We start from the raw sequence: 27,487 nt of genomic DNA, 5'->3' as shown, positions 1-27,487 counted from the left end.
TTGCCGGTAACGAGATTGAACTAGGTATTGGATACCGACGATCGAATCTCGGGCAAGTAACATACCGATGACAAAGGGAACAACGTATGTTGTTATGCGGTCTGACCGATAAAGATCTTCGTAGAATATGTAGGAGCCAATATGGGCATCCAGGTCCCGCTATTGGTTATTGACCGGAGATTTGTCTCAGTCATGTCTACATTGTTCTCGAACCGTAGGGTCCGCACGCTTAACGTTACGATGACAGTTATTATGAGTTTATGCATTTTGATGTACCGAAGTTTGTTCGGAGTCCCGGATGTGATCACGGACATGACGAGGAGTCTCGAAATGGTCGAGACATAAAGATTGATATATTAGAAGCCTATATTTGGACATCGGAATCGTTCCGGGTGAAATCGGCATTTTCCCGGAGTACCGGGGGGTTACCGGAACCCCCCCCCCCCCCCCCGGGGGGGGGGGGGGGTTATTGGGCCTACATGGGCCTTGAGGGAGAAGAGAGAAGGAGGCAGGAGGTGGCCGCGCGCCCCTCCCCTTCCTAGTCCGAATAGGACAAGGGAAGGGGGCGGCGCCCCCCTTTCCTTCCTCTCTTCCTCCTCTTTCCCCCTCTCTCCTTGTCCAACTAGGAAAGAAGGGAGTCCTACTCCCGGTGGGAGTAGGACTCCCCCTTGGCGCGCCACACCTTGGCCGGCCGCCCCCTGCCCTTGGCTCCTTTATATACGGGGGCAGGGGGCACCCCTAGACACACAAGTTGATCCTCGTGATCGTTCCTTAGCCGTGTGCGGTGCCCCCTGCCACCATATTCCACCTCGATCATATCGTTGCAGTGCTTAGGCGAAGCCCTGCGTCGGTAGAACATCATCATCGTCACCACGCCGTCGTGCTGACGGAACTCATCCCCGAAGCTTTGCTGGATCGGAGCCCGGGGAGCGTCATCGAGCTGTACGTGTGCTAAGAACTCGGAGGTGCCGGAGTAACGGTACTTGGATCGGTCGGATCGGGAAGACGTACGACTACTTCCTCTATGTTGTGCCAACGCTTCCGTTTCGGTCTACGAGGGTACGTAGACAGCACTCTCCCCTCTCGTTTGCTATGCATCACCATGATCTTGCGTGTGCGTAGGAAAAGTTTTGAAATTACTACGTTCCCTAACATAGGGATGCGTGGCGGATGAACGGGTTGCGTAATCGGGTTCATCTCATCGTTCTGAGCAACTTTCATATATAAAACATTTTCATCCGATCTACGATTGAATTTATATGAATTTTCAAAGCTTTAATGATTTTCTATATTAATTCGAAAATAAAACAGCAAAATACTTTTGTCACCTAGTGTTATTCTAGCCGTAGTGTATGACAGTGGAACCAGTGGGGCTGTGTTGACCCAGTCAAATGTTGACTAGTCAACATATGAATAGTATGGGGGCCACATGTCATTGACTTACTTTTCTGAAATTTAGTTTTTCTTTAAACTAACAATGGGTCCACATGTCATCTACTATTGGACTAATTAACTAGTACTAATAATTAGACTAACTAACTAAACTAGTCCCTAAGGCTAGTCATAGTGGGAGTAACATAAGTAGTAACATAGATGCCACGTAAGCAAAAAAGATGATGTGTCATGTAATTAAAGAGGAGAGAGAGAAATAGAGTAACATAATATGTTACCATCACCTAGCGGTTTCCAATGCAAAATGAATCTACAAAGCAATAAATGAAGATATGTATGTTACTACACCTATAACACTTCCCATTATGAAGATGGTAACATGGATTAATAACATATGTATGTTACTAGTCTAAGTTACTTCCCACTATGACTAGCCTAAACGAGTATTTGGGCCGGCCCCACACACACAGAAAACACACACTCACGAACACACACAGCACACACATGCTCGGCCATGACCATGGATTGGCCATGCCAATTAGTAGCGGCAAGCATCAGCATTTAGGTGCAGTGGTAGCTAGCGTCGAGGAGGCGGTAGCAGCACGCGAGCATCAGAGAAGCTGCGTAGCAAGTAGCACTGGCGAGAAGCAGCAGCAGTACGCAGCAGAACAGGGAGCAGCAGCAGCTAGCATCGGCAAGCAGCAGGAGCAAAAGGCGAGCGGGGGCGCGGCGCGCGCGCACGCGGGGCAGCAGCAGCGGCAGTGGCAGCGCCGCAGGCAGCAGTAGGCAGAGCAGTGCGCGGCCGCGACGGCGCAGGGCAGCAGCAGCCGCGGCAGCAGGCGGGCGCCAGCAAGGAAGAAGCAGGGCGGTAGTGGGCACGGCTGCGCGCGCACGGGCGGGTGCCCGGGTGAGTAGGGGCAGCCGGGGTCGGAGCAGCAAACAACGTTAAGGGGCGACGCGGGCGCGTGTGTACGCAGGAAAACGAGCGCGGCCATGGACGAGGACAAGGCGGCGGCTACGGCTATACGGATCGAAAGGGGAAAGCAGGGGAATTGGGGGAGGAGCTCACTGGGGAGGCGCAAGGGGGCCCGGTGACGGCTTAGTAGCTGCAGGCTCGCCGGAATAGCCGAGATTTGCCGGCGACCCGAGGAAGAAGAGGGCGGCGTCGAGGGCAATGCAGGGGCTCCCAACTCCAACACGCTGTTGCTGATGATGAGGGAGTCGACGGCGGGGCCGGTGGACGCGGTGGATTGCTGCGGGGGGCTCGGTGGCTATGCGGGCGGCGAACCCATGGTGACGGCGGCGACGGTTTCCTCCAGATCGAGAAGAGGGGCCAGAGCGAATCTGAGAGGGAGAGGGAGAGGGAGATGTGGGATTTGGGGGCTAGGGTTTCGGGGAGGGAGGAGGGGCGTCGGGGTCTTGTAGACGAGAGGCGAGGTCGTGGATGGCCGGCACCTGGCCGGGGCGCCATGGATGGCCTCCACGATCCCCTGTTGTCTCCTGTAGCGGGAGGAACAGGATGAGTGGGGGGAGTTGGGCTGCTGGGCCAGCAGGCCATCTGGACCAAGTGCCCGGGGGGGGGGGGGGGGGGGGGGCTTTCTCTTTTGTTTCTCTTTTGGTTTCTCCTTTTCCTTTTCTGTATCTTATTCAAATGAGTGACCAATGAATTTAGTTGAATGTTAAACTTAACATATAATTCAGGCACAACATTGTAGTGTTGCATAAAAAGTTTCAGAGCTAAAGGAATTGTTCAAGCATTTTAAAAAATTGAAAAGGCCAATTAATATGTTGTTGGGCCACTTATATTTTCCTAGGGATTAAAGGGAGAGCCAAATGATGTTGGTTGCCACATGATAATTAGTTAGTGAATATTTGCAGCCCAACGAACATTTTTGTTTTACCGTTTGAAGGAATAAGAATTTGACTTGTTTTGGAAGTTGAATTTGATTCGTGTTTGAACCAAAGTAAGATTAGCAACAGTAATTGCGATGACTCGGCACCATTAACATGGGATTACTGTAGCTTAATTATCCGGACGTTACAAATCTCCTTCACTAAAAGAAATCTTGTCCTGAGATTTAAGGGGTGGAGTAAGGGGAAAGACTCGGGAAGGGCGGAGCTCAATCACAAGATAGGTACGTGGGGCTATCTTAGTGAACGTGGCATAGAGGCATCTCTCGATTTGCAATTCAAGAAAGTCATCGAGAGCAAGGTAACAAAGTGCAATAAGAAGTTTCAAGCGGGTAGGCAGCCATTTGTTGCCTGAATCAGAGGGTGAAAGGGGTTCAGAGCAATGGGAATAGGTATTGTGTCTGATACCAGAATAGATCAATAGGTAGGTCGCTCATGAGTTACATACGAAGCCAAGCGCGAGTAACAACTTTGGAAAACAGGGATGGACAGGAGTCAGGTTTCGATCCTATGGAACTGTGGGTTATGGGCCCACCATGTGGGTTAAAGGAAGGGCGCTAACATTTTGCACGATCATGATAGCAAGGCAGGTCAGAGGATAGCCTGTCAGTTATGTTGGCAACCATGTTGGTACCAAGGGCGAGGGACGAAGAGAACCATTTTTCTGCTCGCTAAGACGAGGCGAACCAATAAGCAAAGTTCTCGTCCATCGGCGGCTACCGGAATGTCAACAACAATAGTAACAAGGTCTTACTGACTGTGTTGTACACCGAGGTGTTTACATACGCAGGGAAATATTACTGCTTATATCATATAGATTACCAGAATGGTTAAACAAAACAATGGAAAGGAAAATGTGTTTATTCCCGAGTATCAGGAGTATATTTTCAAAAGGAAAGGCAGAGCATGATTTACATGATAGGGCTCCGAGTATAAAACCAATTAGACAAAGGGGCAAGGAATTTAGGAGGTTTACCCATACAATGGTGTTTGGATAAGTGATCGGTAACATTTACCATTGCGCCAACAATGTTCTTAAAGATGTTCGGAGTCATGCTTCGGGATAGCATTGACATGGTCATCAGGTAAAGGTCGGACCTTGGGAACACAAAGGATACATCGGGAATTTTTAGAACATCTCATGCAATTTTATCAGAGAAAAGATGAGGAGGTGGCCGATGGGTTAAGTAGCAATCCATCGACATGTTAAAAAGATGTGTTCCCAAAATTTTATATGAACAAGTTTTTGTTGGGGGGAATGCAAGAATGTTGTCGATGATAACCCAAATCATCGAAGGTCAAGGATGGTATTTCTCATCACGAATTCGATTGATATGCTGGAAGGGCTCAGAATGTTGACGATAATCATGACACGTTTGTCGAGAGATTTCATGAAGATGTAATCAATCGGCGATGACATCAAGTCAAAGGAAAGATGAAGCGAAAGGTTATTGGAACCACGGGTATGACACAAACTCGAAATCAAGCTTGCTGTTCAAGGCGAAATGATATGACGAGGAAGATCGACGTAGGCTTAGCTCATCGTCGAAAATTCTGTTCTGGGAAGAAGGACCAGGTAGCACAGTTAAAATTTAGCACGATAACGATATAGCTGATCAGGCTAGGAATAACTTGAAGGATTATAAAACTACAACGAAATTTACTTAGAGTTATTGAATCAGAGTGCGGAATCGATTCACCTATCGGTGTTCTCGAGTGACTAATAACGAAGAACCCGAGGGAAAACTGAAATCGATGAGAAGCAATACTAGATGAATACTCATAGCAAGCAACTCAGTTCTTTGTTATTCTCGAGATACCGGAGGGTAATACTTGAAGGAAGATCAAAATACAGGTTGTGGAGTTGCATTGATCTGCAGAAGACAAGTGCGTGAACTTGTCCGAGAAATGGAATCAAAGGGGAACAATCATGGTCAGAACCAAAGTAAGATTAGCAACAGTAACTGCGATGACTCGGCACCATTAACATGGGATTACTGTAGCTTAATTATCCGGGCGTTACCTAAAAGGTTGGGAGGCAAACTATACGCCCCTATCTTTCTCTGTGTCCGATTAAAACTTCAAACCCATAAGTATTGCATGAGTGTTAGCAATTGTGAAAGAGTAAATGATAGTTGAGTATGTGGACCAAGGATGGCAATTTTACCCATGGGTATGGGTACCCGCGGATACCGTACCCGCATGGGCAGGGTATGGGCACAATTTTATACCCATGGGTAGTACCCATATCCTACTCGTTAAGTCACGGGTAGGGCACGAGTATAGCCTTGTACCCATGGATATACCCATACCCTACCCGTTTATACTGACACGTGACCTTACCCGTGAAGTGTGTCATGAGATTGTGAACCTATGTTTAAGTTGGCACCAATCGTCAATTTGAATTGAGATAATTGTTATGTACTCATCTATTTGTTACTGAGTCGAGATAAATATTTTTTTGGTCAAATGTGAAATTGTGAATAACTTATATACTATTTGATCTACCCGTTGGGTACCCAATGGTTATGGGTACCCGCCGGGTATGGGGACGGGTAAAGTTTCATACCTGTGGGTACGGGTATAGGTAGAATTTTGTACCCATTGACTACACTGGTATGGGTATGGTATTGCTCTACCCGCCCCATACACTACCCATTGCCACCCTTAATGTGGACTTGCTGAAAAGCTCTTATATTGACTCTTTCCGATGTTATGATAAATTTCAATTGCTTCAATGACTGAGATTATAATTTGCTAGTTTTCAATGAAGTTTCTGATTCATACTTTACATTGTGAATAGATTGTTACTTCAGCATAAGAAATCATATGACTATATATATATATATGTTGCTATTATAAGAATGATCATGATGCCCTCATGTCCGTATTTTATTTTATCAACACCTCTATCTATAAACATGTGGACATATTTTTTGATATCGGCTTCCGCTTGAGGACAAGCGAGGTCTAAGCTTGGGGGAGTTGATACGTCCATTTTGCATCATGCTTTTATATCGATATTTATTGCATTATGGGCTGTTACTACACATTATGTCACAATACTTATGCCTTTTCTCTCTTATTTTATAAGGTTTACATGAAGAGGGAGAATGCCGGCATCTGGAATTCTGGGCTGGAAAAGGAGCAAATATTAGAGACCTATTCTGCACAACTCCAAAAGTACTGAAACTTCACGGAGGCACTTTTAGGAATTAATAAAAAATACTGGCGAAAGAATCAACTGAAGGGGGCCCACACCCTGGCCACGAGGGTGGGGGCGCGCCCTACCCCCCTGGGCGCGCCCCCTGCCTCGTGGGCCACCTGGAAGCCCCTCGATGCCCATCTTCTGGTATAAGGTGTCTTTTGCCATGGAAAAATAAGATGGAAGCTTTCGGGACGAAGCGCCGCCGTCTCGAGGTGGAACCTTGGCGGAACCAATCTAGAGCTCCGGCGGAGCTGTTCTGCCGGGGAATCATCCCTCCGAGACGGGGAAATCGTCACCATCGTCATCACCATCGATCCTCTCATCGGGAGGGGTCAATCTCCATCAACATCTTCACCAGCACCATCTCCTCTAAAACCCTAGTTCATCTCTTGTATCCGATCTTTGTCTCAAAACCTCAGATTGGTACCTGTGGGTTGCTAATAGTGTTGATTACTCCTTGTAGTTGATGCTAGTTGGTTTTTCGGTGGAAGATCACATGTTCAGATCCTTTATACATATTAGTATCCCTCTGATTATGAACATGAATATGATTTGTGAGTAGTTACATTTGTTCCTGAGGACATGGGAGAAGTCTTGTTATAAGTAGTCATGTGAATTTGGTATTCGTTCGATATTTTGATAAGATGTATGTTGTCTTTCCTCTAGTGGTGTTATGTGAACATCGACTACATGACACTTCACCATTGTTTGGGCCTAGGGGAAGGCATTGGGAAGTAATAAGTAGATGATGGGTTGCTAGAGTGATAGAAGCTTAAACCCTAGTTTATGTGTTGCTTCGTAATGCTATGGTTAGGTTTACCTTAATTCTTCTTTCATAGTTGCGGATGCTTGCGAGAGTGGTTAATCATAAGTGGGATGCTTGTCCATGGAAGGGCAGTACCCAAGCACCGGTCCATCCACATATCAAAGTAACGAACGCGAATCATATGAGCATGATGAAAACTAGCTTGACGATAATTCCCATGTGTCCTCGGGAGCGCTTTCCTTTATAGAAGAGTTTGTCCAGGCTTATCCTTTGCTACAAAAAGGATTGGGCCACCTTGCTGCACCTTGTTTACTTTAGTTACTTGTTACCCGTTACGAATTACCTTATCACAAAACTATCTGTTTCCGATAATTTCAGTGCTTGCAGAGAATACCTTACTGAAAACCGCTTGTCATTTCCTTTTTCTCCTCGTTGGGTTCGACACTCTTACTTATCGAAAGGACTACGATAGATCCCCTATACTTGTGGGTCATCAGACGCTGACGACGAGGAAGAGACTCCACCTCCGTTAGACAACAAAGATGATATGATTGATAGTGATGATGAGACCGACCGAGAAAGAGGTTACAACAGTGATGATTCGTATGGGTTCTAGGGTTCTAGCAGATGTACGTTTCAAGTCTTTTTTCTATAGTTTAGGAATATGCCTTTTATTCTTTTTTCTTAATGTGTTTATTATTCCTTACTATTATGCCTTTTCCTTCATTTTATTAATGTACTAATTGCTTATTGTCTTTTCAATGCAGGTTCGTGGAACATGGGCAAGGGGAAGGCCGATGGCGTGGGTTTCCTACGCAAGGTCGCCGGCCTGCCTAGTCGGAGTGGTCGAGCACGTAATCCTCCCCCCCCGGCTACTTGACGATGACTCCTCACAGGGAGGTCAAGGCAGAGGTGCCCCTAGAGGAGGAGGAGGGGCGGGGGGAGAGCCCCTAGAGGGCGAGGTGGTGGGGGGGGGGAGAGCCACTACAGGGGGTCGCGGCCAGAAAGAGCGCACCCTCACCGACTTAGGGGTGTTGTCTTCGAGGCCCTCCTCTAGTGAGGTACCCTCTGACGACGAGGAGGAGGAGGAGGACGAGGAGGACAAGGAGGAGGAGGTTCGGGATGGGGCCGAGGAGGAGGTGGAGGAGGAGGCTGGGGAGGGGGACGAGGAGGAGGAGGAGGCAGGCGAGGAGGAGGGTGGTGGCGGGGATGATGGTGGTGGTGGGGAGGGGGTTGGCAACAAGGGGTGGTTGCGTGGTAACGCAAAGCTACCAAAGCAGATTCCTGCTACTGAGGAGCAGAAGTGGCTCATTGAGCCCACGGGGAAAGAGTAAGTGCCACTTTATAATAATTTTATTATTTTGCTTGTCACATGCTCATTCCGGTAGTTATTTATTTTGCTTGTCACATGCTAATATTTCATTCTTTTGCAGCAACTCGATATATCCTAAAGGGGCCCGTATTCCCAACGGCCTCATCACCGTCTTGCTGAAGTTACACTGGCCAGGGCTGTACTGTCTGGATCCAGTCAGGCACCCAGACCGTCGGGTTTTGGCCACGAGCTGGGACCACTAGGAAGCGGCCCTCCACGCGGACCATGAGACCCATGCCAAGGCCGTGATCACTACTTTCTGGGTGAGTTCTCTTCAGAAGCACAAGTCCATTCAAGTTTCATGAATGATTTAATTAACTCATGGCTTCTTCCATTCTTGTTTCATGCATGATTGTAGAAATTCTATCGAGTTCTTCCGGAGCACAAGGCCAGAGCCGACCAGATCATGCTGCGCCAATGCAAGAAGAAGGCCCGCTAGATGCAGTACGAGGTGCGCTATGTGGCCATCTCGACATACTATCATGACGCTCTTGGTGTGAAGATCACCAAGGAAGAAGCGCGGAGGATGGGCATTACCTTGGAGAGGCACGAGTACTTGGCGGTAAGTATAAAAGATTTTTCATTCTGATGTTTGTGGTGCATTTCACCGTTTCGTGTTGACATGCCATTATGCTTTCATTATGTAGGTGTTTCCAAATTGGTTTTATGGAAAATACGAGTCCTGGGCGGCATTGGTGGATCTTTGGTGTGATAAGGATGGAGCCTGGGCGGCTACGAGCATCAAAAACAAGGCTAATCGAGGGAAGGAGGGAGTACATGCTCAGGGAAACCAAAACCACTTTCTCCACAAGACACTTAATGTATGACTAACCTCATTAAACATTCTTCTTCTTCTTCTATTTACCGTCACTTTCTTATGTATGACTAACCTCTGTTTGGTGTTGCAGGAAGAGAAACTGAAGCGGCCGCTCTCACACATGGAGGCGTGGGAGATCGCCCATACGCGGAAGGACTCCAAGCCTGGCGAGCCCAAGTACTACGGCAAGAAGACCGCGCAGAGGAAGAAGGCCTACTCCGAAGGGTATCTAAGGTTACATCCTGACACACTTGACCCCATTGCGACGGATCTGGACGAGAGGGTGGTGGTGGGCATGGGGCCCAAGGAGCACGGTAGGGAGGCGGTTCTGGATACTGTGATCACTCCTACTATTTCCTACACACAGCTCCGCCGGATCGACCCGAGCCTGAGCCAGCGCACGAGCACGCCCATGTCCAGTGCACAGTCACAGTCCCTCTTTCAGGAGCGGCAATCTGTAAGTATTTTCCCTCTTATCTTCATTGCTCACTTTATTTTCCGCATTTAGTAGTTTTATGAGTTCCATCATGTCATACCGTAGGCCTACATGGAGTACACACGCCAGGAGACCATGGCGTGGCACGAGAGCCTTTATGCATTCCATGAGCAGAACAATCGCCAGATGCAGTACGCTCTTCAGGAAATGGCGGCCGACAGGGTTCCTCAATTGCAACCAGCACCATCTCCTCCACCACAACCAAGGCTGCTTACCTTTGAGGAGTTTCTGGCACAGAACGCTGGCCCCTCGCCGGTTAGTTCATCCCCAATCTATTCACCCAAAGCATATCATGCCTTTCAACACAGTCATATATCCCGTTAGCATGTCTTTTCAACTTCCAGGGAACCGGTGGATCAACCGTTGGTGGTGGTCTTCGCAGCACTCCCGAGTCACGGAGCCCGACCACTCTGATCCATGGAGGCAGAGGCGGAGGTGGAGGCGGTCTTGGCGGTAGCGCTGCCGCTAGCAGTGACGACCTGGGCTTCGGCGGACTTGGCGGTGACGACCTCCGCGGTGCTCGATGTCCTGGCGCTTAAGCCTTTGGGTGACTTGTGGTGATGATACACTTGATGCTTCTTATGTTGTGAGATGCTTATGCTTGTGAGATGCTTCTTATGTTGTGAGGTGATTCTTATGTTGTGAGATGCTTATGCTTGTGAGATGCTTATGCTTTGTGATGCTCAGTTTGTCTATGCATATGTGATCAGTTTGTCTATTTGCATATGTGTTGTATATATGTTGTATATATTGAATTGAATTGACCTGAAAAGAAACAGAAAAAAGAAAAAAAAAACAGACAGAAACTGCCGTCGGCATAGAGCTGGCGTGAGCTCCCAGTGGCTGACACGTGGCAGCTATGCCGACGGCTAGGCCGTCGGCGTAGTTTAAAACTAAGCCGACGGCTAGGCCGTCGGCATAGCCACGTGTCAGCCACTGGGCATTCCTGGGGCAGGGCTATGCCGACGGCTAGATTAAAACTACGCCGCAATCTGTAGATCAAGCGACTAGATCAGCTACTCAGTCGAGCAGCGCCGCAGGAAAGGTATATGCCCAGTGCAAGGCCCTATGCGACACATACACACATGCATGCATGCTAATAACCTGTGCAACAAGTTAATAAAACCTAATTTATGAATATCAAAAAATTCTGAACAAAAAGTATGTTGTACTAGCAACAAGAATCTGTCATACTACAATATTTGAGATCCAAACTGAAAAACTCTAGGAAATCATAACTCTGTCTTGTGCTTGTGCTACGTCCTCGTTGATTGCTTTTTGTGAGGCCCTCATAACTCTATCTTGTGCTTGTGCAGGTTCTCTGACAGCTGGCGTGGTGGGTTCTGTAGTTGGCCTAATTCTGTTGGCTTGTTTAGCAGGTTTGATGTGGTATGGACGCAAGGGCACAGCAGGTTCGTGTGACCCTCCTCGCCGAACTATAATTGATATTTTTTACTCCCTTCGATCTATATTAATTGTTGTACTAAATTGGCGATAATTAATATGAATAGGAGGGAATACAGTATGTTTTCTTTCATTCCATTTCCAACAAGGACCTGTGTTGCTTTTTCTGTTTTTATAGGGAATGCACGAAAGTTTTTTCGTTTGCAAAACACAATACAGACACAGACGGACATGCAAACGCTTGCCCACACAAATGCTCACAGATTCACTTACGAACAATTGGCGGCTGCAACACTTGCCTTCGCGGACACAAGAAAGCTTGGACAGGGTGCCTTTGGCGCTATCTATAAAGGCGTGGTGATGGTGCAAGGCACAGAAGTGGAGGTGGTTATAAAAAATAATACAAGTGAAGTGTCAGATGAAACGAGGAAGGCCTTTAAGAACGAGGTTAAAATTATGAGCCCGCTGAACCATGGCAACATTATACGTCTTCTGGGTTGGTGCAACAAAAGGAACAATCTCTTGCTTGTCTATGAACTAGTGCAGAATCACAACCTTGAGGCTCGGCTTTACGACCATGCTGGTACAGGTTTAGTTCTTGATTGGCGCCAAAGGTAGTTAAACACGAACATGATGCTCAGATTACCCTTTTTCAGTCATCAAAAGAAACTCTTATTTTACAACATTCAAACTACTTACCTGGCATAGAATGCACCGTTCATGTTTCAGGTACAACATATTGGTTGGAATAGCCTCGGGTCTTGAATATCTCCATAATAATTGTTCAAGAACCGTCCTCCACAGGGACATCAAGCCAGCTAATGTGATGCTGGATATGGACTTCAATGCTAAACTGTGTGACTTCGGTTTGGTGACACAACTTACACGTGCCGCAACCTCGCGCTCAACAAATAACATTATTGGAACACAAGGCTACATGGACCCATTATACCAGCAGAACGGCCAGGTTACTAAAGAATCTGATGTCTACAGCTTCGGTGTTCTGTTGCTTGAGGTACTATGTGGCGTGGCACCGATCCTGATTGGCAATCCCTTGAAAAACAGCCTCATCGAGAATGTCCGGGAATGTCGTGGGAGAAATGCAATTCTCGATGCAGCTCACCAACGGCTGAGGGGCGAGTATGATGAGGAAGTTAAAGGAGCGTTGTTGATCGGGCTCCACTGTGTCGAAACAAGACGTGGTGACCGCCCAACTATCAGAATTGTGTTGTCCAATTTAGTCAGCTTGACCGCATCGCATGTTGTGATGTCTTGACAAATGCAGGTGAAGATACACGAAGGGGCAACCCTCCTGCAATGGAGCCCTATATAGTATGTACAATGACAGAAGTTTGTTAGGTATTGTAAACCATATGATATATATGCGTGCGATCTTCTTGCTCAACAATGGGATTGACCCAATATTATGTCTGCATTCATGAAACATGTGCGATTATGTAATTGTTGATCTCGCGATTCAATAAACCATGTTGTCGTCGTCGTTTACATCCTAATTCAGCCAACCTTGTAAGGCACTGTTTGGATTACCATTTCTCTTTAAGATACACCCTTAAAATATACACGTCTCCACCCACAGGTTTCGTTTCGAGCCGGAAAACACTCATGTCCAGTAAAATGCACTTGTAAAATTAATACCCTCGACCGCCATGCAGTGTTTTATTTTATTCCGTATCATCAACTGCCCCGGCTATGGCAAAAGGGCCCACTTTCCGTGTGGAAGTGCTTTTCAGTGATGTCTTGCAGCGATACTGGCCATGCCGGTCACGCACCTCATGAATCTTAATTTGATATTTCCTCCGTCCGAAAAAGTTGTTCCAAACTTGCCTCTAAAATAAATATATCTAGCACCATGGATGTATCTAGCACTAATAGGGATAAGTTTTTTTGGGCGAAGGAAGTACTAGTTAATAATCGTTTTGCTCATAGTAGCAAGAAGGGTGTCCTCGGTCAACTCCATGCAGCATGAAGGAGTAGAGGCGTGTCTCGATGGCATGTAACAGCTCCCTGGCCTCGTCGGCCTGGAGCTGCAGGTCCGGCTGCACGCCGGAGGCATCCCCAAGGTAAGCATGCATTCTCATCAGCTGGACCTTGAGCTTACACAGCCTGTCCTTCACTTTCTTGTCCACGCCCCACTCGTCGCTGAGCACGGTGGCCTGAAGCACCGCTCAGCCGTCCCCCAACTCCAACGCCATGCTCGCGCGGTGCACTCTCATCCTCTCTTGCTAGCTAATTTCTTGTTTAATTGGAAAACCGCTTGCTAGGTAGTGAAAGGTTGCCTGGGCTATAGTATAGTACAGATTGCTGGTGGAGCTAAAAATAAGATTTGTGTTGCGATGAAGCTGGTTCATGCTAGGCGTAAATATGTTCTTGGCCAGGTCTCTAGATCCATGTTGTCTGTCGTGTACAGTCCAATTCATTATTTGTTGCGCCTGCTACCTACTGTTAATTCCAAGATAAGCTAGCAATGGTCCTTCCACGCAGGATCCTTTTGAGCATCTTAAATAGTTTAGCCACTGGTTGGTTATGTCTTCGAGGGATACAAGTTAAAATATGATCCCTCCGTCTCAAAATAAATGTCGCTGATTCAATACAATTTAGTTTTGGGACGGAGGGAGTACTATATGAAGCTGCCAGCTACTTTCCGAATACAAAATGACAATTGGGCAAATAGTTTTACGAAAATGTTAACGCCCACACGTGTGGGCGTTTGCACATCGCCCGCACGCCTCCAACACCACTCATTTTGCCACGTATGAATATATGACATCAGCAGAAATTTTTTTGGTTTTCGGCTTAAAAATGTTGTATCTCCTAAATAAAAAAGCGAATTAAAAATCCGTTTTTACCATTAAATCCGTCTCGACGAGATCTTCAAAACTAGACCCCATGTTGATATGTTTCGACGAATTTTTTTTTTTGCCCAGAAGTTGCCATGATGTTTACACTGCAGTTGCCATAGGGCTTAAACTAAAGTTGCCATGTGGCAATTTTAGTTTGTAGATCATGGCAATTTTAGTATTTTGATGATGGCAACTCCAGTACTTTGATCATGAAAATTATTTTTTGTATGAACCATGGCAATTTTACGTGCATGTATCATAGCAATTTTAGTTTATGGTTCATGACAAGTCTAGTTTCTTAATTCCCCCTTTTATAAATGTCAAAATTTACTTTTAAATGTAGAAGAAAATAGCTGAAACATATCATGGCAACTTCAGTGTAAACATCATGGCAATTCATATGCAATAGACATGGCAACTTTTAATCCAAAAAAAAAATCATCAAAACATATCAACATGAGATCTAGTTTCGAAGATCTCATTGCGAGGAATTTAATGGTGAAAACGGATCTTCAATCGGATTTTTCATTTAAGAGATAAAACATTTTAAAAACTGAAAATCCAAAAAGATTCCTACATGCATGCATGCGATGACGTGGCAATCTGTTTGCATTGGAGACGTGTGGTGCGTCTTCCTTCCTGCCACACGTGTGGCAGTTAGCGGCGTCCTAGTTTTATTGAATGGGTCATAGATGACAAAAACAGTCTAAAAAAAATTGGATTTGAGTATCAGGACTTCTTATCTTGTATGAAGTCTTTCTACTTTATTCACAACCATTAGTACACATATACGTACAAACAAGACCAACTTGTGCGTTAGCTGCCTAGCCAAACAACAAAGTATGTTCCCTAGCGGCGGCGACTAGGGTTCGGGGGAAAACACCAGCGCCCGTCGACACCGATCGACGGGGCGGCTCGTTCTCCTGAGAGGATGGCAACATCCGATCACGGCAAGGCTACAGCGGGGGGGGGGGGGGACTCCTAGAGGAAGGTTCGGGCTCGCCTGGAAGAGGCCCTTGGAAAGTTGGACATCACAGATGAGGAAGCTACTCCGCTGATCATTGACGATCGCTAGGAGGATGCGCCGGTGAAGTGGTTACTAGCGGGGAAAGTTCTGCACTGCAATATGCTCCACATCCAGACCATCCGCAACGCATTGCGGCCGGCGCGGGGGAATCCCCGAGGTCTTGAATTCCGATCTATGGGGGAAAACATGTTTGTGGCCGAGTTTGAATCAAAGCATGATCGCGACCGGATCTGGGAAGGATCACCGTGGCATATCGGCAAGAACGCAGTTATACTGGCTGAATTCGAGGATTACATGTGGCCTGACGAGGTCCGTTTTGACCGGCTCCAGCTGTGGGCTAGGGTTTTGAACTTACCCTATAATCTTCGCAATGATTCATGGGGGAAGCTAATCGCTGCACAGATTGATAAACCGGCTTCCTGTGTTCAGTTTGACCACATCGGTGGGTTTCTGCGAGCGAGAGTACCAATTGATGTTAATAAGCCTCTCAGGAGGTGGATTATTATTGATTCGGCAAAGAGGAAAACACAAGATCCTTATGACATCCAGTACGAGGACGTGCCTCACTTCTGTTTTTCTTGTGGCCGGTTAGGGCATTCAGATCCTTATTGCCCAACACCGGGGAACCGTGATGCAAAGGGTGATCTACCCTTCGGCCCAAGGTTGAGGGCAACTGATGAAAGAAAGAAGCCTACGTCCGGTGAATATGCAAACAAAGAACAATCAACAGGACAGGGCAGTCAGAGGGAGTCGAAGAACTCCAGTAACGTTCCAGGTGGTGCTGCCGAGGTGACCTCTCCTACGAAGAAGAAGCATCAGAATAAAAGAAAGGACGTGCCTAAGCAGGTTTACCGTCGAGTTTAACCAAACTGTCTCCTGTTGACATCTGCTGGTGAAGCACGTGAAGATCCGGAGCATGCAGGCACTCTGGAGTCACGGGAGGGCGATGAACACGGGACAGATTCTGAACTTGAGAGGATTCCAAAGAAGAAAAGACCCACACCGGATAATTCGGCAGGAGCTGCTAGTCAGCCCTGCCAGTCCCAATGAACTGTTTGAGCTGGAACTGTCGAGGGCTTGGGAACCCATCGACAGTTCATGAGCTTCGCAAAATTATGAAGCAGGAAGGCCCCTCCCTTTTGTTCATAATGGAAACCAAAATTAAAGGGAAAAAAGTTGAGAACGTGCAACGACTGCTGGGTTTTGCAGGATGCTTTGCCGTTGATAGCAACGGATTGAGTGCTGGCATTGGCTTGTTCTGGGACGACTCGGTGGAAGTGGATCTCAAGAACTATAGTCAGGCGCACATTGATGTGGTAGTCAAGAGTAAGGACCATCCCCAACCTTGGCGTTTCATGGGTTTCTATGGAGAACCAAGAACTGAAAATAGATATCAAAGTTGGAATTTCCTGCGTACCTTGCATGGTGTGCAGCACAACAGTTGGCTTTGTATGGGTGATTTCAATGAGACTTTGTACTCAGAGGAACACTTCACTTTACACGCAAGACCGGAATGGCAGATGCGGGCATTCCGGGAGGCAGTGGACTTTTGCTCTCTCCAAGACCTTGGATGGAGAGGAGTGCCCTTCACATGGGATAATAAGCAACATGGTAACTCGAATGTTAAAGCTAGATTAGATCATGCCTTTGCAAACGCATCCTTTCTTACCATGTTTGAGTTTAGTACTGTAAAACACATCAGTTCAACAGCCTATGACCATTGTTATATTCTGGCTGAGTTGAGGAGAGAGCGAGCACCTAACGCCCGTCGCGGCCCACGGCCGTTTCGTTATGAAAACGTGTGGCAGTCCTATAGTGTTGGTCAAGCAAACTCGGTAAGACCGATTACAGATCTCGGTGGGACCGAAATTATTGCAACAGGAACCTGAGAGTTTGCAAGCCCATCTCTGTGAGACCGGGGATCCCATCGGTGAGACCGAATTGATTAGGGTTTCTGGCAGTGGCTATGTCAAGTGAACTCGGTGGCTCCGGATAGATCCAATCGGTAGGGCCAAGTTTGACTTTTGGTTTGGGACATATGTGGATGTGAGAAAGTGGTTGAGGGCTTTGGAGCATATCACTAAGCACTTTGAGCAAGCAAGCCATTAAGCAACATCTCATCCTCTTTTAGTAGTATTGGCATTCCTATGGACTAAATGTGATCTTGGATCACTAAAATGAAAATGCAGAGTCTTGAGCTTTTGAGCTTGAGCCAATCCTTTGTCCTTAGCATCTTGAAGGGGTTCCACATCCTCTTGTCCACGCCACTTCATCTGTTGAACTTATCTGAGATATACTGGATAAAAGCATTAGTCCAACAAGAGATATGTTGACATTAATTACCAAAACCACCCAGGGAGCACTTGTGCTTTCAGATTCCTTTGGGTATATATGATAAACTGCCAGCTAATCCTTATGCAGGAGAAAGAACATTACCTCCTGATATGCACCTAATCTATGTGGATAAAGTTTGTGGATTATTTAAGCTTGCAGGTTGATACGTCTCCGACGTTCTATAATTTTTGATTGTTCCATGCTGTTATATTATCATTATTGGATGTTTTACAATCATTTTATAGCAACTTTATATCATTTTTTGGGACTAACCCATTGACATAGTGTCAAGTGCCAGTTGTTGTTTTTTGCTTGTTTTTTACTTCGCAGAATATCCCTATCAAATGGAGTCCAAATGCGGCAAAACTTTGTGGACATTTTTTTGGACCAGAAGACAACTTGGGAGCCAAGGAAGCACCTGGGAGGAGACTCGTGGGGCCCACAAGACACCAGGGCGCGCTAGAGGCCCCTGGCGCGCCCTGATGGGTTGTGGGGCCCATGGGGGTCTCCTGCACCGCCTCTTCGCTTTATAAATCCTCAAAAATCCCAGAAACCCTAGGGGAGCAGACGAAACACAATTCCAGCCACTGCAAGTTTCAGAACCACGAGATCCAATCTAACAACATCACAGATGGTTTCATCATCCTCATTGGTGCCTCTCCGATGATGCGTGAATAGTCCACTATAGACCTACGGGTTCATAGGTAGTAGCTAGATGGATTCTTCTCTTTTTTTGATTCTCAATACAATAGTCTCTTGGAGATCTATTTGATGTAATGAGTTTTCCGGTGTGTTTGCTGGGATCCGATGAATTTTGAGTTTATGATCAGTTTTTATCCATGAATATTATTGGAGTCTTGTTTGATCTCATATATGCATGATTACTAATAGGCTCGTATTTTTCTTCGAATCTTTGGTTTAGTTAGGCCAACTAGATCGATTTTTCTTGCCATGGAAAGAGGTGCTTTGTGATGGAAATGCACATTGAGAGCCGACTTGTCGTTGTCGTGGGAATCATCGCCGGTTCAATGCATGCTCGTCGTGAACCCACACACCGGTGGCCAGACGATGGCGATGGTAATCAAGGAGTCATGAATGCGTCAATACTCTACTTCACATGTTTCTCGCCGTGGAAAAAAGAGAACGAAGTTTGAACAAACATCAATGACAAGCCACTAGGGGTAGCCAATGATAACAAAGTAGTAGCAGCACTGACGGTACATTTTGACATTAGTCTGTGATGAACAATCGACCTTGCTATAGTTGAGGAGGGCAATAACACATACATACCTAATTCTAACGATCTATGTTAACTGTCTTGGAAGTCCTGCAGAGGCTTATCACTAACGCGTCCGCGTTGTCCCTCCAGTGATGACCCTCATCACTGACGCATGGTCATAGTCCAGTTAGTGATGAGTAGTCACTTGTGTTTGGTTTTGTAGTAGTGTTGGGGGCAAAACACAAATCTTATGTAAATTACATGACGATTCAACATGAATATAGAAGAGAAGATATGTTAACCCCAAGGCACGACTCTGTAGTAGTTCCATGGGCGCCGTGGTTGGGGGTCCGTTGTCAATCCCCGGAACACAATGTTACTTAAATCACGTAACAGTTCAACACGAGTGTAGAAGAGAAGACATGTGGACCCCATTGCATGGCTGCGGGAATCCGTGGGTACAAAAGAGTTACGATAAGTGATGCCATGGGGAATGCCAACAACAAAATATAGCAAAGTAAATACAATAGAAAAATGTATCTCACGACATAACTAACGATGTTTTTAATGTGTATATATATATTTTCTAGTTTACGAAGTTTGATTTTTGGAGAAAACAGGAAAGCACCTGTATTTATTTCAGAACAAAAAGCATCTTTTTTTTAGTAGAGCAAATTTTTTTTAGCAAAGGCATGGATGTTAATGGACGGGCCGGCAAGCGGAGAACTGGGCCATACTTACTTGTGGAGAAGAAGAATAGGTTCTTCTTGGGCCAGTCCCTCCGAGGAGAGACCGGGCCGGACTGAGCTTGCTTGGGTGGGACAGCACCATATATATACAACCATCCCAGCCCGGCCACATCGTTGTTGAAACCCTAAGCTGCTAGGTTATTCGCCACAAAGAAAAAAGGAAACCCCAGGCGGCGGCGGCGGCGGAGACAGAGATCGACGGTGCGGGCAAGAGGCGCCAATGGGCGGCAGCGGAGATCAACGGTGGATGCAAGGGACGCCGACGGGCAGCGGGTCGAATCAAGACTCAGGAGAAGCTCTTCGTTGGTACCGTGGTTTCCTGAGGTGGGAGTCCGATTTGCTGCGGAGTCAGGTCAGGTCCCGGGGGCTCGATACGATTGCTGGAAAGAAGGCTTATCTTGAGCGGCATTCTGATGGAATACAACTAGGTTTTGCTTCACCTCAACCTAATTTCGGGAGTATGCCTCTGGTGTCTTGGCCTTACCTTGTTCCTCATCATCAGGAGGCCGTGGAGCTACTCTTGCACGAGGCACACAGACCGACCTACTGCATCCAATCTCTGACGGAACTCGGTGTGCCAATCCCATTAGAGAAGCTCGAATTACTGTATCGCTTGTCCAAAATGTGTGCGAGCCTCTCCAGAAGCATAAGGACGCATGCATCGCCAACTTCAACCGAGTCTTCTCAGGATGCTGCAATTTCTCCTTACAAGGAGCGACGTAAGAGCTGGGTGTCGACTTGGGGGAGTCCAGTATTAAGATGCGGCGGCTTCCATGACATAAGTAAGTTAGAGAGTTCGTCCATGTTCTGGTTATCTCATCTAACTAATTTTTCTAGTCAGCTTTCCTTCCTTTTTCTTCCTTAAAATGCTTCATACGCATGCAGAATTGACTAGTGGCTGCAGAGAAAGGAAAATGTATTGAGTAAGCTCAGCAACTAGTGCAATGAGTGAACCATATAAGACAAAGACACATGCTTCAGACATTGCTGCTAGGCATCTATCCAGCACAACAGAACAAGAAAAATACTTCAGACTTGGATGATTTCAGCCATTAGAAAATACAAGCACAAGTTCTTCAGTTAGTTAGCAATAGGAATATCAGCTTTCCGTTAGTTAGCAATAGGAATAGCAATTTTCAGTTAGTAGAAATACAAACAGCAGCAATAAATGTTGTACATACTACATTAGAAAAGTTGTTGTTGTATACGCACTGAATAAAACAACATTGCAGAGAACCATATAAACTTCCATTCCACAAACATGACAAGAGATAATGTACAGATTTATGCAAATAAAAGAACCAAGAAATTGCAGAGAAGCAGCAAACAATGTTGCCATCCTTCCACAGAGCACAGAACACATTTCTTCAGATTTTTTAAGAGACAACGAGCCACTTGTCATCACCGATTAAAATAGCCCGCAAAATTGCCGCGATAGCTGCCCGGGAGCCTTGCCGCTACGCTATGTTTGCTGCCGCGAAATCCTCGACATATCCCTCTAAATGCTCAGAAATCAGCAAAATCCTCCAAAAATTATCTCTCCCACCAAAAAATCTCCGCTATTTGCCGCGATTGCCTGCTATGGCCGCCGCTATAGCTACTGGGAGAGGCCGCCGCGAAATCATTTCTCCCGCGATTTTAATCTATGCTTGTCATTGAAATTCAGTACCACTTGTCATTCCAAAATTCCAGTTTTTATAGGAAACTTTTAACTCTGGGGAAATTCATTGTAGTAGTTCCCGGGCAATTAGTGCTCATGTCAGAAATTAGAGAAATCCACACCAAATTCCTAGAATTTAAAATGCAACATGTGGGTCAGAGTTACGGACAGATCAATTGATTCTCTAATCCGTTTACCATAGAGAAAAGGGTATTGCTCCCCTGATGTATTTCTAGCAAGAAAATTAATTCAGTAAACAGAAATGAAAACATATTAGGAAGTAGAGGGGCTCGGTGTCAAGCAATGGTTTCATTTAACTATTTGGTCCAACAAGTACTATGCCAATGTGTCTGTCAATCTCCCATTCTACCTTCTAATAACCATGGAAGATATAATCAATTGTAGTGTGGTGAGCAGCAAGAGGAACATTCAAACAATCAATGAGACCATTAATTCCTGGTTCATTCCCCGGGTTCTATGCTGCTAACCATTTGACTTTCCAGTGGACATGGCACCTGGTAAGTCTTGAGCGCAAGCTGTATGATGGTGATGATTACAATAATAAGGCTTGCTAGGTGATGATAATAGTACTCTATTCTGATCCGGTCCTGTCCTCAAGCTAGTGTGGTTCACACTTTTGAGTGTTGAGAGTTGAGTGTGTCACTGCATTGGGTGGTGGGCATTGTAGGTCTGTACGCTGTACGTGTATAGCACGGCTGTTGTATTTGTTATTTATGTACAAAAATGAAGTGTCAATGATGGTTAAGCAATCATATTCGATTCAGATCCAGTGGTTTTTCTTCTTCTTCTTCTTCTCTCTCTCTCTCTCTCTCTCTCTCCGTGTGTGTATCTCATGGTAAACCATTTCACATGGCATTAGTAATGATAATGATGATTGTTGTTTGCAGGATCCTTTTTTGCACTTGACTGGCCCTTCTTGTGCTATTCTGTCTGAGTATCCGGTTGATTTTGAAGTTGAACTAAGGATAAAAGATGGAAGCGAGTCTCAAGATAAAGCATTGATCAGTTCTACTAACCACCACCATTTTTGTGCTGATACTGCTCTTTTCCTTGGCTGCCTGTGTTCAGCAAAGTTAAACCTCCAGACTGTTGCTAGTGCTGTCCAGGCCACGATATTATCAGTTCGTGTCACTGGAGGGCTGTCTACTTTTGAATTTGGAGGGCAAATTGCGTGTTCATTGTCTACTGCAGGTCGCCAAGTTGTGTTGTTTGATTCTAGTGAAGAATTTTGTGAAGATCTGGAAGGTTACGTTCCATTGGCAAGGAATGTTCTTATGGTGGAATCAAAAGGTTCACTGAGGATCATCATAAAAAGTTACACAGAATCTCATCTTGTTGCTCACCAGGCTGAATTTGAATTCGGTCCCAAGCATTGTCAGATAAGCAGTCAGGAACGTGTTATTGGTGATTCTAAGCTGCAGGTTGTCATTGCTTGGTCCCTACTTGTGAGCGACAAGCTTGGGAACATGGCAGCGGGGTATGCCTTCACTTATCCCTCTCTCTGTGGTTAGTTCGACAACTTGGTGGGGTGATCAAACTTAGAACTTTGTTGTCTTGTGTAATCTAACTTGAAGTTGACCTATGTTGTGTTGTGTGATTAAACGTGTCATCAAACTAAGTAGACCTATGTTTTCTTTTGTTCCATTCGTACACCCTGCTGGGAAGGTACCTTCATTATGTAATATATACTGTGGTTGAGTCGAACTGGCTGGGAAGGTGCCTTTTATTATGTAATACTCCCTCTGTCTGGTTGTCCATTTCTACGACAAGTATTTTCAAGTGGAGGGAGTATATAATTGTGGTTGAATCAAATTGACGAATGTAGTTTGTTTTGGACAAAGCCGTGACCTTTGCCAAGCTAACAAATGTGGGTCGTTGTTGAAACCCTAAGCTGCTAGGTTATTCGCCACAAAGAAAAAGGAAACCCCAGGCGGCGGCGGCGCGGCGGCGGCGGAGACAGAGATCGACGGTGCGGGCAAGAGGCGGCGATGAGCAGCGGGTCGATCTCGTCGGACATGGAGATGCTGATGGAGGAGATCATCTCCCTGCGGAGAGAGCGGAAAGACCTTATGGATTCTCTTACTCCCAAGATTTCTTGCTGGAGGGATCAGATCTCTGGAGCAGCAATCTCGTCCTTCCATAAGATGGACTCGAGCACCATCAAACCAGCCTCCAGGTTCCAGTCCGACTCACAGCAGCAGCAGCAGGAGGTATACTTGACAGACGACTTCGATGTTCTGGAGGACGTCGAGGATTTGGACCAGCGGATGCTATGTTTGGCACATTCTCTTTCGACCTCCCATGCCCCCATCTCCTTGTACAAGGCGGACGAGCTGGTTAGCACAGCATCCAAATTAGAGAGGATCTCGCTGGATTTCTACAATTCTACCAAGGCGGCAATGGAGGAGGCAGCCGAGGAGGAGAGGAAGACGAAGCAGACTCAGGAGAAGAAGATGAGGAATGATGATGAGCTGAGCAAGCCTTTTCTGTCCAACGAATTCTTGGAACTCTCCTCCAATGTCCTGGATAGACCCTACTGCTACAAAAATGAGTTGGCCATGTTGTTTACGGTGGAGGAAGAGGAGGAGTATGAGAGGGTGAGGGAGGCCGAGAGGGAGATGGAGAGGCAGAGGATGATGAGCAAGAAGCAGAGGAGGCGGAGGGAGAAGAACAAGCAGCAGATTGTGGTGAAGGAGGAGCGCGTTGCTGATGAGCAGCAAACAAAATCTCAAACGGAGCAACTCAAAGAGTGGATGGATGATGAGCTGGAATTTTTCGCAGGCCACCGTAGCATCTGGGAACGCTCTAGTGGCAGCAAGGCCGGGCGGTTCGGTGGCTTCGAAGATAAAAGTAAGTAAAATATCCACGCTCAACTTTATTCGTTTAGTCTATTATTATTATCTTGGTGAGCTCTTACTACTATGATTTTTTATACTACCACTGAGACAAAAAAATTACTTACTATTTCGCTGGCACTTGCTGTCCTATTATTCACCAGTGCCTGTGTGTGTCATAAGGTGCGGATGGACAAACGGGATGCAAATGAGTCTGAAGATCTGACCATACTATAATGAATATATGGCTTGACCTACTAAATTCCAGTAAGCGGCAAGTTAACTATGGGACTTGCTACAACATAAAACTGAATCTGCAATAAGTCGTTTATTTATAGTATTGGTCTGATTAAAAAGTGTGAAGTAAGACCCATTGAGTATGAACAATTGGGCACAGTTAAATTAGGAAATAATCTGCAACTCAAGGATACTCACATTGTCATATTTATAGTATAGGAAAGTGTTAAAATTGAATTAGCCAGCTAAAGTTGCTTAGCAGCAGCTTTAATGTGGTATAAGGACTGAGGAATATCTGGGTAAATGCAAGTATTCACACTTGCACGGTTCAACAAAACAGGGGGGAAGTGGTATCTGCTTGAGATCTCTTTGTACTACTAACTCTTGAAGCATTTCAAAATGAAAGTGAACTGATGGTCTTTGTTTAATTTGTGTTGCAGCGACATTAAGTCCTCTCCAGTTTACGCACTGCACACCCGGTATCCTTCTACCCCGTGCCGTTGTCACTGAAAGAACGTTGCAAATCTACTCATTCAAACTTGTTGGACTAACGGAGCAGCTGAAGTGGCCACTCTCTGTTTATGGCGTGGTTGCTGCCCGAGACACCGTGGACCGCAACCGCAACCTTCTCTTCTCTCGGTCGAGGATCAGGGGTCAATTACTCTCTGGACATGTATGTACTGTTGTATATTCACTTTCTCTTCATTGTCCTCTTCTTCTTTTAAGTAATACATACTTCTTTGTCCTCTGTTTCTTTTAAGTAATATATACTTCTTTGTCCTCTGGTTCTTTTAAGTACTATTTTTCTTCCTCTTCAGCCAAACACTATAATGATGATTTAATCTAATGACTGCAGGACTCTTATCTGCGCTTGATAGGCCCGTTTCGAGCAATTCTAGTTGGGGATTATGTTGACTTTGAAGTTGAACTGAAAGTACGTGATGGAGATGATGAGCAGAATGATACACAGTTGATGTGTGTTAGCAAGCGGTATAAAGAAGCAGACGGCGACGGTGAGCAACCTTTACTCTTCGATAGCCCATTCTGTACTGCAGAGTTGAGGTTTGAGAGCGTTCCTATGACCGTCCAGCTCACTGTATTGTCCGTTCGTGTTGTTGGAGGGGAGTTCCCTTTTAGCTCTGGGGGTCAGGTTGCTTGTATTGTTTCTGGCCATGAGAGGGTTGTGCTGTTTGATTCTACTGAAAAAATTACTAGAGAAGACGAAGTAGTTTTGGATGGTCATGTTCCTTTGTCAAGAAACGCCGTTTCAGTAGAGTTCGAAAAAGGAGTGACTGTTGAGGTAACAGCCTATGCTGATTCTGGTTCTATCTCTGATAACGTCCACTTCCCTTCCAAGTGGTGCAACATTAGTCAGGATAGATGTTTCATCTGTGGTTCTGAGGTGGAGATTACCGTTGCATGGTCCCGGGTTGTGAGAGACAAGATGAAGATGTTGTTGGAGGGATACGCTACCCAGGTGTAGTGTGCTATCTGTAATAAGGAGTGGTAATTGTATGTCGGCAAGTAGCATGTATCAACTATATATATTATTTTGTATGTTGCCAAGTGTCATGTATTGACTCTATATTTTGTATGTCGGCAAGTGGTATGTTTGAAGTCTATATTATATTATTTGACTCTTATGTGTTAATGAGCAGTCGTGTTGTGTGAAACATTCAGGAAATAGCCTTGAAAGCCAAGTTTGCTTGTACTGGCATTATGTTTACTTGTGTTGTGTGCCATTGCAAATATTCTGCTCAGCTGCTTAATACAAGTATGTAAGATTGGGATGTCCTGCATTTAATCTTCAACCTGGTACCATTGATGCATTGCTTGTGAAGGGTGTCCTCCAGGGATGGTAGATCGTGTGCTTTGTTTAGCCAGGGAAGAAATACAAGTTAGTTAGGATGGTCTCGAGCTTGCAAGTCACAGCCCAAACAAAATAATTGAGTCAATTAACAAGTTGGGATGCAATCTACGTAACAGATTCTGCAACTGAAGTTGTATATAATTTCCTTTTCACATAAGAGGTTGGTGACAGGAGTAAACTGCCCTTGTATATTTATTACTCCCTCTGTCACATAAGAGATTTGCCTAGATACGGATGTATCTAATGGAAACATCACTCAATGTTCATGCTGCTTGTCGGGTCGTGACCTGTCCGCACCACCCACCTAATGACGGACCATCGCGCCAGCATAGGTGGTGAAGGCAGCATCCTCTACCAAATCCACACAGCCAAAGTGCCCAAACAACAGTGGGGCAAAAATAAAAAATAAAAATCTCTCAACTAGGACAAAGCCGAGGCATGCTCTGTTCACTGATGAAGTTCTCTCGCTGTCTCCTTCTGTTATCCAGCTCATCCTCTGACTTCTTTTTAGCTATTTATCCAAGCAGTGTACATACAATGAGTGTCACTTGTTAATTTCTACCAAGTCTACACAGACTTTTGGAGTAAGTGAGGTCCAAAATACACGGATCCTCTCAGCTATAGGTTGTTGTACATTTCAAAACCCGCATAGTCATTCTAGGTTTACTTTACATTCCTGCTTATATAGCTAACTATGGGAAGTAGCCAAGGTTTCGTTCCTTGGCTCCTCGGGGGCTGTTGGGAGAAAGTAGAGCCGACGAGCATGATTGCGCACCAAATTGCATTCATTGAGGATCGGTTTTTAGAAAGAAATAGAGGAGAAACGTAGAGCCACAGAAAACATAGTCCAGAATGGTCGGTCTTACTTTATGGTTGCCAGCAACATTCAACTTCACTGCGGTGGTTGATTGGATCACGTGGAAGATGGACAAGTTGAGGCCAAAGGCAAGCACCCCTGAGTCTAGGATGATAATCAGCACAGACAAGATCAAGTCATGTGTGCATAGTCAGTATCATGGCGGCAAAGGGTGCCATGTTAATGTTGCAGATAAGAAAAACACATAATAAATTATCTTACCGAGTCAAGAGATTAGAAGATTGAATTTGGCAGTAACATTACAACAATAACTAAATCTTTTGACCCTCGAACTCGAAAGGAAACTAATAATTTTAGAAAGAAAGACGATCCTATAAAATGCTTTAACATTGTACGTATATGCCAGACCACACCAGCCGCTAAAGCACCAGTGCATGTACCTGTCAAATGTGCACCCATGAAGAAGGACTCTGCCAATATGGAAGTCGTACA

General features: G+C 45.7%; 4 protein-coding genes across 4 annotated transcripts in view; all 4 read left to right on the top strand.

Annotated features, from left to right (window-relative positions):
* The window catches only part of LOC147987976 (cysteine-rich receptor-like protein kinase 7), a 111,926-nt gene extending 99,284 nt beyond the window's left edge, over positions 1-12,642 (top strand). The window contains exons 3-5 of the mRNA XM_087545533.1: positions 11,279-11,370; positions 11,592-11,980; positions 12,096-12,642. Coding sequence (XP_087401659.1) covers positions 11,279-11,370; positions 11,592-11,980; positions 12,096-12,642 — 1,028 coding nt within the window. The remainder of the gene's footprint in view (positions 1-11,278; positions 11,371-11,591; positions 11,981-12,095) is intronic.
* On the top strand, positions 9,089-10,501 carry LOC147987977 (uncharacterized). The gene is made up of 5 exons (XM_087545538.1): positions 9,089-9,211; positions 9,297-9,470; positions 9,558-9,923; positions 10,008-10,217; positions 10,307-10,501. Exons 1-5 carry the CDS (start codon positions 9,089-9,091, stop codon positions 10,499-10,501), a joined length of 1,068 nt encoding a protein of 355 aa, XP_087401664.1.
* Positions 12,643-19,776: 7,134 nt separating the features above from the next.
* Positions 19,777-22,748, top strand: LOC147987975 (uncharacterized). Its single transcript, XM_087542568.1, has 3 exons — positions 19,777-20,392; positions 21,634-21,734; positions 22,125-22,748. The coding sequence occupies exons 1-3, from the start codon at positions 19,777-19,779 to the stop codon at positions 22,746-22,748; spliced, it is 1,341 nt and encodes a 446-aa protein (XP_087398694.1).
* A 477-nt stretch (positions 22,749-23,225) lies between these two features.
* On the top strand, positions 23,226-25,791 carry LOC147987974 (uncharacterized). Its single transcript, XM_087545534.1, has 3 exons — positions 23,226-24,087; positions 24,749-24,981; positions 25,165-25,791. The coding sequence occupies exons 1-3, from the start codon at positions 23,226-23,228 to the stop codon at positions 25,789-25,791; spliced, it is 1,722 nt and encodes a 573-aa protein (XP_087401660.1).
* The last annotated feature ends 1,696 nt before the right edge of the window (positions 25,792-27,487 follow it).

The sequence above is a fragment of the Triticum urartu genome, chromosome 2A (assembly GCF_056163025.1).
Source record: "Triticum urartu cultivar PI428250 chromosome 2A, HENAU_Tu73, whole genome shotgun sequence".
Classification (NCBI taxonomy): domain Eukaryota; kingdom Viridiplantae; phylum Streptophyta; class Magnoliopsida; order Poales; family Poaceae; genus Triticum; species Triticum urartu.
This window is presented reverse-complemented; position numbering and strand designations above follow the sequence as displayed.